Genomic DNA, 13065 nt, shown 5'->3' with positions numbered 1-13065 from the left:
TGAATATACCTGCTGGTTCCTCCTCGTACAATGAGAATTTGCCTGATTAGTACTGATGATAGTAATGAGATTAAGAAACAAATTCTTGATTGTAATGCGTGGGGAGAAAGGGAGTGTGAGCAGAAACATACCGAAAAGTAGAATTGTTCGTAGTTTGGTAGCTATGAACAATGAGTGTTCATAGTCCATACTGTACGTACTATGAACATTGAGTGTTTATAGTCATGAGCTATTAATATTCTTTGTTCATGCCACAATTGGACTATGAACAATGATTGTTCATAGTCATGAGCTATGAACATTCTTTGTTCATTTCACAATTGAACTATGAACAGTTATTGTTCATAGTTCGGTAGCTATAAACACTCATTGTTCCTAGCTATCACATATATAGTGTCATATCTATCAGTGAGTCTAGCGCCGAATGACCCCTAAAAAGATATGCAGTTTCAGTAACAAACACAAAATGGATCACCACTTTAGTTCCCACATTCCAAATCATTTTTTGGTTAGATGATATAGTGACCATTCCCTACGCCTCTCCAGCCTTAATGCCATGAACACCCTTGCTTTTTTGTCATCATCAAGGAGCTCTAAAGCTTTAATGAAAGTAATGCTATCTAGGTCAGACACATTTTCTAATTCAGCAATAATCTTTGGTTTCTTCTGTATGTTCAACACTAGAACCGAAGAATTTGTTTCTTCATATTACGACCCTTTTCTGAAACTGCAATAGTTTCCATTCCATGAATTGCCTCTTCCATACCCTCTCCAGTGATTTTTCGCAGTTTCATAGCATTGGATTGATTGCTTGATCGCGTTGATCGATTCCTCTTAGCACTAGTTGATGGGACATGAACATTCTTTATCACCTTTTGCCTTCGTTCTAAATAAAAGATGCTAACAATACCTGTGTTTACCAAGTTACCAACTAAGTCTGTGTATAGTTCATTTATCCTATTCATACTCCATAAACCAAAATGGCAACTGAAAAGGGACTGACCATTTGCTTTGGAACCAGTGATACTGAGTAAGAGAAAGTTGAACTGTCAGTTCCTTTCTCAGCCCCATGCAGCTGGAACTATATGCCAGTTCTTTTAAACTGCAAATATCCTCGATGGGTTAAGCCTTTAGGGAATATAACCACACAAACTGTTCAGTAAACTGTATGCCGGTTTGACTTGGTGCAAGAGATAGTGTTCTTGCGAGCCTGAACTGTATGCCAGTTCCGGCCCGCTCTCAAAACATCAAACACAGGGGTTGCTAGGAAGATCTGGGTGGGATCCAGATCCTAGCACACCATCATTGGCCTGGAACTATGTTGGCATGATGGTGCTGATGAAGACTCCTCCATTGTTGTTCAAGCGATACCCTTTTTATTTTTTTTAAAAATAAACTGGACCTATCGTTATTTAACATAGTGTTGTTATAACAACCCCAATTTTTAAACAACATAAATTACATTATTTGATTGAAAATAACTATTATATCATGAAGTCTAGCTTATTCTAGAATTTGTTTGGCTGTAGTTGATTTTTCAAAATTGCATGTTTTTACTTGAATTGTTTGTTAGAACTTGTGTGGGTATTTTAGAACTAGATAACTACTAAGCAGTGGGGCGTGAGCGGAGGGTGGAGAAGAGAGAGGAAGAGATGGGTTTGTGGGTAGGGAGAGAGAGAGAATTAGGGTTTGGTTAAGAGGGAAAGGGAGAGAGAAGGAAGAAAGGAGAGGGAAAGAGAAGGAAGGAGGGAGAGGAAGAGGAATAGGTGAGGACAGACAGACAGAAACCAACCAACTTGGTTTTTGTTCACATACCCATTACCCTCCTTTTGCCAAGATCGTTCGCTCCGCTCACTCAAGTAGACGACAGTGGGGAGTGAGCAGAGCTGCGGGGAGAGAGAGAGTTGGGTGAAGGAGAAATGGTATTGGGGGCGAAGAAAAAATGAGAGAGAAGTTGATGACCAACTTGGTTTTTGTCCGCATACCCATTACCCCCCCTTCTGCCAAGATCGTTCGCTCCGCTCACTCGAAGATATAGTAAGATATGTTATAAAATGTGACATAACATTTGCGTATGACATATATAGTGGCATATCTATTAGTGATTGTAGCGCTTATGACATACTACCAAACATATAAAACTCTTATTGACATACGGTGTGTCCATGTCTTTTAGGATTTGAACTTTGAAAAAATATAAAGTTCTGTTTTTTGGCCTCTTGACCGGTGTGGCCAAGTCGTTTGGGACTTAGTCCAAATGGTGTGACCACACCGGTAAGTTTTTTTCTAAGTCCAAATCCCAAACGACATGGCCACATTGTTTTGGACTCAAATCGCACGGTGTGACCGTGACTGTTTGGTTTTAATAAACGAATCCACCTAGCCGGGTCGTTTAAGCCTAGGGTGTTCGAATTTTCTCATTCAGCCACTGTACACATGCATATTCAGCCCTAGTCACATGCATATTCAGCCCTAGTGTTTAATGTTAGTGTTAGGATATAGTTTTCATGGTTTAAGGTTTAGGATGGTGGAAGAGAAGAAAATAGAAGAGAAGAAAAGGGTTGAAAATGTTGCAAGTTTGCAACAAGTGAAATTCACGTTGGTTTGGGAGGTGCCCAACACAAAACAACTTTTTGGGACCAATGGCACACTTGTAATAATTATTATTTTTGTTTTTGGGGTCTGCCCAACACAATATGGGGTTCGTCAGTAACAAATACCATCTATTATTGCACAGTGGGAGAAAAATGCTCATATGGGTTTTAGGAGGCCACACCAGCACAATTTTTAAGTGGGTACACAAAGTTAATTAAAAGTCAGACCAATATTTTGATTATTTGTGAGTCGGTCCCTACTACAAAATACATCAGACGTTGGATTTGCTGGAGATTGGATAGATGTTCTCGAGATACATATAATAAGAACAAAACAATTACACGCCTAATCTTTAAACCAATTCGCGATCACTACGAGTCTATGAATCATTCAAACACAAAATTTGAATCTAAAAAAAAAACTTCAACTTCAATTAGGAATCTTAAAAACCCAAAACACCTTCAACTACTATTAACCAAAAAAAATAAAACACCCAAAAGCCACGAGTTCTCAACCTCAACAAAATGAAGAGTACGAGTCAATCGATTCCCCACCCAAGAAGCTGATACAATTGCTTTACTTAAAGTAGATGACGAGAATCAACTGATTTAGGTTTGTAATCGTTCCATGTTTTAGTTCCTGACAATTCTTGGAGATTTTTGTTAGTTTAGGCTTAAAAGTTATTTATCCACACAGTAAGGGTGTCCGTAAAGAAGTTGAAGGCATAATATCTACAATGTGAGCATTAGACAGCAGATTTGGTAAGAAAATGGTCTTGGCTCCTTTTTTTCCAAAGGAAAGTCGTTTCATACGGGGAGAGTGTTCAGAACAGTTTTTATGTTAAAATCAAATTCCATCGAGTGCTAAAATATGATTCTTCTGATTCAGTTTTGGAAACGTCCAACGTTGTTGACGATAGCCGTTATGGACCTATAAGGATATTGGTTCTTATCTTTCGATGCATCGATAAAGATAATGATGGTTCGATGATTTGGTCAATTAAGCAAGAACATATAAAGTTTTCTTCAATTTTATAGGAACATGTCATGATTTACCAAATTAATTTGTCTATCCATTTTTTTCTAATCTATAGAAGAGGTGATATTGGTTGTTGTATGAGGCTATGATTGCATACGCCACATTCTACAACCCCCCCCAGTCTAATTCCCTATTAAGTGATTTTGTACTTTTCCTAAGGATTACATTCAATAGTACTTCCAGTCACACAGTTATGATTATTGCTTTATTTATCATAAATCTATAGTTTTAGGAATGGATGATACATATGACATGCAATATTATGTAGAAAGTAGGTAGCCTAGAATGCATTCATATAAGGGAAAGATTAAAAAAAAGAAAAAAATTGCAATGGAAGGCGAGCTCATCTAGCCACAAAGTAATAGAAAGGGGTCACTCTTCCGGTCTTTTGGAAGATGACCAAAGTTTGGTCTAAGTCGGATTCCATTTCTAGGGTTATATATTGTATGCCTAAAGTAAAATCTTACAGACTTTGCGTAAAATGTGCATCTCCCAGTTGTTCTCTTGGAATAGGGTGTCGTGTCAGTGTATAATGATAGAGATTAAGATTCATGTGGGTAGATGGATTGGTATACTAGGTACTCTTGCAGTAAGAGAGTGTGCTAGGTGCTCTGTTTACTTTGGAAGAGATAAAGAATACACTCAACTAAAAATCATGACAGGCAGTGCTTTCTTTACTACTTGAGCACATCCTCTCTATCCATTTCTATAGAGATAGGGATAAAACTGGAGAACTATATAGAGAGGAAATAATTGGAGAACATTTATGTTCTGGCTCCCGAGGAATATAGTAGAGTGCTAGGGACCAATTGGAGATGCTCTAATATACTAATGACAATCATGCTCTACAGAAATATAGCATTTCATAAAGTGGTTATCTAGCACCTAATGTTATTTATACTGTATGCTAATAGTTCCATCTCTCAATACTTATCTGCTTCATTTTACAACACCTACTAAGGAGTGTTTGAACTGTAAAGTTTGCAACGAGGCTATAATACGTTACACATTTTACTTTTGAAATGGGTAAATTATAAAACAGGTTAAATTATAAATTATGGGTAAATTGCAACTTCATATTTAATATTTTTGTATAAAGTAGGTTGAAGTAGGTAACCTACAATTGCATCTATGTAAGGTAAAGTGTAAGAAAATGAAAACATTGTCCAATGAAACGAGGACATCAAGAAGATCTAGGGATAGGCTCTAAGACAATCTATATAACTGAGAGACAATTCATTGAATCCTAACTATATGTTGTAGATAGCACAATACCACCATGTTTTCAGGTAGGACGAGCGATCATATTTACGTGACATAATTCTAAGCAAAGGTGTTATTTATGTGCCTCAAACATTTTGAAAATCGGCCTTCTGTCTTCAGAGAGCTACATTCTTTCAATGTCAAGGAGGACCCCATTTCTTGAGGATGCCCTCAAGCCATATCTATATCAGGAGCTCAACTGATAAGCTTAATGAAGGGTAAGTAAATTGGTTTTTTTATTCAGCTGTAGTTATATGTTGTGTTTATAGTGTTGCCTGATAAGTGACATTATCATAATTTTTTAAGGTTTTATTTATTTGCATGAATTGAAGGAATAGTGCCACTTTGGTTCTTACTGTACTTTCTTTTAAGTTGAGGCCCTTCCTACCCCCAATTCATTTATTCTCAAGGATCTTGATCTGTTTGGGTTCAATGAATGTGCGTCTTACTTGCCATTTTATTTTTTTTGGTAGCAAGTCAGTGTGTGTCTGGCAGTTTAGAGAAGTATGTGCAAATATTGATGGGGTTAGGAAGACCGGTAGGAGATGATAGGAAATGTTATAGTGTGAGGGAGGGGCTTGATATTGAGATTGGAGAGGAGATATACATGAGTCTGCCACTCTGTGTTTGTGTGGGATGACACCTGTGTCTGAATAAACTTTTTTTTTCATGTATAGGTAGGAATGTTCATGCATTTTCATTTGTTTTGAAGTTTTAGAACCTTCGATTAGTAGCTATATGACTACTTATTGCCTTGATTTTGAATGATAACTACATTTTATTTTACTACCTTTGTCACATTAAAAGAAAAGGTTCATTATTACCTTTCTAAGGAAGTGCATCAGCAAGTATTACCTCCACTATCCAATTAACCATTTTAATCCGTTGTTGAAGCACAAGTTAACCAAACTCCATACTAGAGAAATACTGCACCACGTAATCTTTCAAATGTGGGTGGGAAATATAGGAGAAATTCCAAGACTTTGATAGTTATAAATATGAGTTGTTTATGCATTTAATTCTGCAATAAGAATTAGTAGAGATTTTCATATGCAATTTTTTATTAATATATTCTTAGTATTGGTTTTGTTTAATGTAGAGGATATATTTTTTTACTGAGTTTTTTGAAGAAGAAATAGTACGACAACGTATCATCTACAACGATGACAAATGAATGGAGGAGGTTCTTTGTGGAAAAATTTGACTCTGATCGACCAACTAATTATCAATGGAAGTTATCAATGTGAGGTTTGTTTATTGTTGTAGGATTCCATATCATAATATCACAATTATGAAATATATTGGCAAGACAAACATAACAACATTTAAGACTTATGACATTGAATTGCTTCATAAAAAAGTACAACCGAGTAAATGTTTCCCCGACAGTTATTTCGTTTGTGTAATCGCTATGCCAGATAGTCATTGGCTGGCGACGCTTAAGCACTCTGCTATGACTAGCTACTATGACAAACAATCATTGGCTGCTGATTCTAAGTACTTTGCTATGACTGTGCTAAGTACGAGGGAAATAAGGAAGATGTAAATGATTGTCTCAAATCCTTGAAAACTTCAAGAATATGAATTAAAGTTAGCCTTAAAGTTGTTGAAGCTTCAAATTTTGGAAGGTAATGATTCACAATGTTTCTTGGAACATAAAAAAATCCCAGATGAAATGAAGGTTTAATTAGCTGTAGAGTTAAACAAATGACATAAAACTATCAAATGATTACATTTGTTGCCTTTTTAAGAAAGTGACCTTTAGTAGTAACATTTTACTCAACATTTTATACCTCTTTACGGAATACTATTTTTATATCATTCTTTGAAGTCAAGTTTCAATGCGAGCTTTCCCGGTTGCTCTGAGGCAATGACTGAGATCGGATCACAGAATGAAAAGAACTTTGCAAGTCCTATTCCGTAGGAATATAGTGAACGTCAGAAAGGAGCAGCAAATTTGGTTTGTCCTCTTGCATAAGAAATGGACATTAGTTAAAGCTGACAACACGGTGGTGAAGAGAGTAATGGTTCACCACCCACATTCATTCCATGTTAATATTGTTTTTTTTTTCTTATTATTGTTACCTCATATTTATTTTGTGGTTGAATTTCCTATATGAATTAAGGAATGCTATTATTCGAGAATGAACTTCCATAATTTACAGTGGTTTATATAGTATCCGCGTATACTGAAGGGTTCATTATCTTATATATGTGAACTTACATCTGCATTGTATTAGTTGTAACAATATGCTATATTGATGTTGTGGAACAAAATAAATTAGTTGTTAATTATGCCTATGCATTGGTGGCCTGCAGCCTATTGCATGAGAAGATTTACCTGGTTGAGTAGGTAATTGGTAGAAACTGGGGTGAGATCAACTGGGAGCTAGTTGTTGACACTCCAATGGTTACAACTGCTTGCATTTCGCCAGTGCAAAAAGTACAACTCTTTGGACGCTATTGACACACTTTTTCTTCCTTTTTTAAGCTATAAAGGTTCCCAAATGATCTATCATTCCATCTCACTGTTTTTCTTCCAATTTTTTACATCCCATGTGGCCAAAATGGACTAAGCCAGCTAAGTATAGTTGACTCTAATATTATATAAAAATTAAGCCCAAAATACAGGTAAACCCAAACGTTTAAAGCATACAATGAAATAATCCCGGCATGGCCGGGTGAAATGCTAGTAATAGAGAAATGCTAGTGATATGCCCACCTTCATCCAACCATTGCAGATAACTTCTACATGTTGAATGCTGGCACTTCAAGTACTTCCTTCATGGATTATTTGCTGTTTACGATATGCCCAACAATCAGATACCATCACATGCAATTTCTTTACAAGGAGAGCACATAAATTGGCACTCAATAGCTGAGTGTCCAAGTTGATCACACAATTGACATTCAACCTGCGGTCAACAACTCAAATATATACTAATTCAGGAGAGTTGAAACAACAAAGTTTTCACATCAATGAAAGCTCAAGAAAAGTGCAAAAAGAGGGATAAAAGGTCACTACGTCAGGTTTTAAGTAGTGTAGTACGTGCTTTATAAAACTGGAATATGGTGGCGAGGAAAGACAGGAACTTATTGCCTACCAATATGCTGTCTTAGGTGTGTTGGGTCTGCTTCTATTATCATATTATGAGTTATGTACTAGAGAGACCAATGACTAGTGTCCAACTTTCATTACCTCCACTACTTCCACACGACACCTCAGATCCAACACTAGCATTAGCACCATCATTGCCACCACCACCATGCCCACCACATTCCCAGAAAATACTCATATTAGATATGTGATAGCTCAAATTCTTATACTACAGAGTATCTAGACTCACCAACAAAAAGAATAAAAAGAGGAAAGGGAAGCAACATTGATAGCAACTCAAATGAACAAGTGTGCAACATTATTAAACAAATGGGGTAATTTGCAATTATGAAAGAACATTGTTGCACATAAAGGACTATAGGAGTACAAGAATTCCACATTTCAAAATGTGGAGTAATTTGCAAGACTATTCAAGACTATCATTGCGATTTGTATAGGTATAAGGTTGCTTTCTTTGTGCTGAGTCGGACCATAGCAAGAGAGACTGTCCTTATTTGCACTACTCATGTGTGGGGTGCAAGTCAAACACAATGACTCTATATTTCTGTAAGCAAGGGATAAACAAAGGTCACAGGTTTCTAAAGTGTAGAAGTCAACCTAGATGCGGTGCTTTCAAATGGATTGATCTCTCGGATGAAGAAAGCCATGAAGCAACTACAACTATGGAAGAAAAGGTCACGGAAGGAGGGAAGGTGAAGGTAACAGTGGAGGGGAACTGTACCTTTAAAATGAACATGGAAGGGATTGTTTCAGATATTTCAGCACTTGTACGTTAAGTCTTTAAGGTTTGCCAATTGAACTGTAATGGATCTACTGATAGCATAAGTTGAAATGAGTGAACATTTTGGATGTATTTTAACTGTAATTGATGTAGTTTAACTGTGAAATGATAATGGGCAATGATTCAAGAAACGTGAATTCAGCTTAAACATAATGGGAAACTTACACATAATTACAAAAGTTCGTAGAAAAACAAGAAGAACTCAACAAAGGGACAAGTACAAATAAAGGTGTTTCCAGATTATGTATTAGAGATACACTGTGTTGTCTTCATACATAGTTATGTTGTCGTGCATTTAACCATTGAGGAAAGGACATACCATGTTTAATAAGTAATAATTTAACAAAACCATAACACAATGCAGTACTTCCTGCTCTTGATATATAAGTACCCAGTCTATTAAAACATACTGGCTAACAGGAAATAAATAATTACATATATAAACGACTAGTTAAATTGGGTTTTGGCAAAGTTTGACAGGAATGGGAAAATGGACTAAATACCACTTGATGGGATTATTTGGTCTGGTAGGACCTTATTCTCCATGAAATTGTACCATATGATCTTGTTGTTCCAACTGAAAACTCCAATGTCTGATGGCAGTAGGTCGACAAAATTTGTATGGCGGAAACTATCATACAATATAAACCTCCTGGGTTCACTCCACTGGCTGTTCTCGTACTGCTGCAAAACCCACAGTTCAAATATTTTTTGAGTAAAGGTGTTGCCCACTGGCCACAAGGAAAACATAACAGCTACGGAGCCATCATAGAGAAACAGCTTGTAAGTTTCAAATGGATGTTCAGTCTCCGATAGCCTAATCCTTGTCCATTGCTCCTGGCGAATGTTAAAAACCAATATTCCTGCATGCCAAAGAGACCAATGCAGAATTCCATTTGCAACAACTCCGACCTTCGGGTTAATTTGTTCATGATTATTAACAGACAACTCTAGGTCGTCCAACCTTTTCCATTTGTCAACTTGGGAATCAAATAATTCAACATGATAATAGATACATAATCTCCTGTTGTTGTCTCGGGAAGGCCGGACAGAATTGTACCTCGGTATTGAAATCCTAACTATTTTGAATCGCAAAGGTTCCATAGAATTCACCACTATGCCCACACTTTTAGTGTAGAATTTGTTCCTAGGATTATTTAGGCGATGAACGTTTCTAGTCGTTGGTTTGCATATGTAAAACTGTTGGTATCTTTCGTAAGGTGTGTTCAAGAGAACAATACCTTCCATTGGCGAGGCAATGACCGATATACCATATGGTATGGAGTCCAAACTTGGAAATGGAATTGGTAGGTTGTTTGCAATGCTTGAAGCAAAAGTTATCGCCGTTTCCCTTTTGTCTGCCGTATTTATGACGTAACCAAGAAAAGATCCCGTCATCAACGCATGCTCCTTGGTGAAGGAACTTGAACTTGTAAAGACTGCCCATTTTTGGGATACTAACTTGGCTTTTTTTAGAAAAGGAAGTGGAGCACGTTTGACAATTTCTTCACAAATATTTGCTGGCATGTCCTTGTTGGTGTTATTGGTTTGGATGCTGTTGTTGTTGTTCTTTCCATTTGAAGTAGAGCAGCCCATTGTTGTTCTTTCGAGTGGGTTTAATTTCAAGTGTGGAGTTTTCTGGTTTAATATTCGGACCTTTAATATTCTCTCAATGCCTATAAGTTTTCTGCATTTAATATTTAACTCAACCATTTTTTACCAGAGTATGGCATACATACCGTCTTATAGTAAACTTATCGTGTCCTATCGATTCCTGTGGCGTGTTCAGGAAGCTCTCATTTGATATTTGAATCTACGGTTGAATTTAACTGCCTACTTAACACTAAAACCGATGCTTCTCAAATAATGGTGCGGCAAAACACCAAATATCACGGAAATTTTGATCTAATGGTGCGTCAAAACGCTAACCCGCCAACACTATCGGTATAGTTTACTTATATATAGCGCCAGTTTTAACAAGATAGCGTCAAGTCTACACACCAATATGAGTAGTGGGTAGAAGAAATCTAAGCCACACGCCACACAGTGTGGCGGATAGAATTTATATTTTTTCCCACACGCCTTTGAGAATGGCGGCTGGAAAGTCCAAAAAAAATATCCTTTTTTTTATTTTTTTTCCCACACGCCGGTGTGTGAGAATGGCAGCTGGAGAGTCCCAAAAAAAAAATCTTATACGCCATATGCACTGGCGGTTGTGAAAATAACCATTGGGTTGGGAAACGCTAACCCGCTAACTGTATACACTATGCTGTTGTGGTTTGGCGGGATGGCGCACCAAACCATTGGACCTGACCGCTTAATTAACTCTAGAAGTTCTATCTTGTTATATAAGAAGAAGGTGTTGTGTTGAGGGTGCTAAAATTTCAAATTTGAACCTGACCGCCTAATTAACTCTAAAACCGATGTTTCTCGCTACAGACTAGGGTATGGCGTAAATAATGGCCTACCGGGCAGCTATGGTGTCATAATAGAAAAAAAAGGTCGTGTTGAGGTTTTATATTATATTTTTGAATTTGAATCTAACCGCCTAATTAACTCAACAACCGATCCTTATCTCGACCACCTTGAGTATGGCGTACATAATCAGTAATGCTAGATGGACATACTTAATATGACCTACTATTTCAACCCACTTATGTGTCTAATTAGGTTTTAGCCCACGTCAGCCAAATGTGAGAATTACAAAGTCCCATGAAATCTTCCTGCGATTTTTTTTGGCTAAAAAACAAAAAAAAGAAACCAAACTAAAAATTAAATCCCTGTCTATTCTTCTTCTCGCCAAACAGATTCAAAACCGAAGATCTTATTGAAGGAATCTTAAGTAGGAAATATTTATATGGCGTATCGATCGCTCATCATACAAAATCTTCAATAAAGCTAAGATATTAAAAAACCCTTGAAAAATGGCGCAGGGAGATGTGAGTTTTTCATCAACCCAAAACCCACAAATTGTTACTAGTGATGATTCAAATAAATTGTTGAATTCTGCTCTCCTTTTTTTTTTTCTTTCTTTCTTTACACATTATTTGTTTAAGGCACAAAGCTGGTGCAGCGTCTAGTTTGTTTCAGATGCTTCCAATTTCGACTTCTCATCATCAGACAAACTAAATTCATCCTCATCTAGTTTGATTTTGCAGATTTAGCTCAGCTTCACTATTTAGGAGTTTCAATGGGGATGGCCAAGGGTGATTCAACATTCATTAGGCTTGTCTCTGCGGCAGGGATTGGATTTTTTTATGTGGAGCGTAAGAATCCACAGAAGATGACAGAGAAGCTTGAGTTTCGAAAGTATGACCCATGGGTAAATTGTCTTACGCTATTTACTGAGGCAAAGATGAAGTAAAAAGTTATGTTTTGGTCTTTGGAAGAATGATATAGACGAACTCCACATAACTTAAGCACTCGTCCCCTCCCTGCTGTTTTTGAGATTGCTTAGTTTGTTTGGATCTAGTTATCCCACTTTTTATATAAAATTCTTTTACCTTTCAAGGAAGAAAATGAGTACTGACTTTAAATTTAGCTACTGATCACCTCAAGCTCTACTTCTGCCTGTATGCCCCCCAAGTATCTAAGCACCTATGTGTGGATCTTGCCTTAGATTAGCTGTGGCTTAGTGGCCACAACTACTAATAGATTGTGTTATCAGAACTTGCATCTTAGATGCAAACTTCTTTCAAAACATGAATTGTTTATCTTTTTGTGTCAATTTATATTGGTTAAGCATTTTGCATTGATAGATGTATTGTTTTGAATAACCAAAACCAACTGATCCTCTACACATACATCACAGCCAATAATTGACTTGTAATAGAATCTCCACCGTATAACTAAGGCAAAGGACCACATCAAGACCCTCCAAGTCAAGAAGCATTAGCCATTGAATCTATTAGTAGTTGGCAACCTTTTGGTACTGATGTTTATGTTTGCACACACTTTGCCAACGCGGGAATATCAGCATTGGGGAACCTTGACAGCAGGAGTAGCAAGCAAAAATCTGAAATTTTCTCACAAATGGAAGATTTTTTGTCTTGTCCAGTGAGTCTTCAGTGCCCTCATCGTCAGTGGTACAACCGTAAGTGATTTATACAAAAAATAGATAACACATTAATGATCATCGCATGTCTTCATCCACCTTCTAAGGCATATCATGTCTACTAAATGGCATATCACACCCCCACTCCAAAAAGGGTAATGGTAACTCTGTGACACTAATGATGTTTGTAAGTTTGCAGTAGTAAAAGGGGGGTAA

At 37.0% G+C, this 13065-nt stretch overlaps 1 protein-coding gene across 1 annotated transcript; it reads right to left on the bottom strand.

The window, feature by feature from the left end:
* Nucleotides 1-9290: 9290 nt before the first annotated feature.
* Nucleotides 9291-10391, bottom strand: LOC147510296 (F-box protein At1g30790-like). Its single transcript, XM_086598078.1, has one exon. It carries the CDS (start codon nt 10389-10391, stop codon nt 9291-9293), a length of 1101 nt encoding a protein of 366 aa, XP_086454204.1.
* Between the last annotated feature and the right edge of the window lie 2674 nt (nt 10392-13065).

The sequence above is a fragment of the Coptis chinensis genome, chromosome 3 (assembly GCF_015680905.1).
Source record: "Coptis chinensis isolate HL-2020 chromosome 3, ASM1568090v1, whole genome shotgun sequence".
NCBI classification, from domain to species: domain Eukaryota; kingdom Viridiplantae; phylum Streptophyta; class Magnoliopsida; order Ranunculales; family Ranunculaceae; genus Coptis; species Coptis chinensis.
Note: the sequence above shows the minus strand (reverse complement) of the source record. Positions and strands in the feature narration are given on the sequence as shown.

Coding starts and splice junctions, on each gene's coding strand:
- LOC147510296 (XM_086598078.1), bottom strand. CDS start 10,391: ATGGGCTGCTCTACTTCAAATGGAAAGAACAACAACAACAGCATCCAA.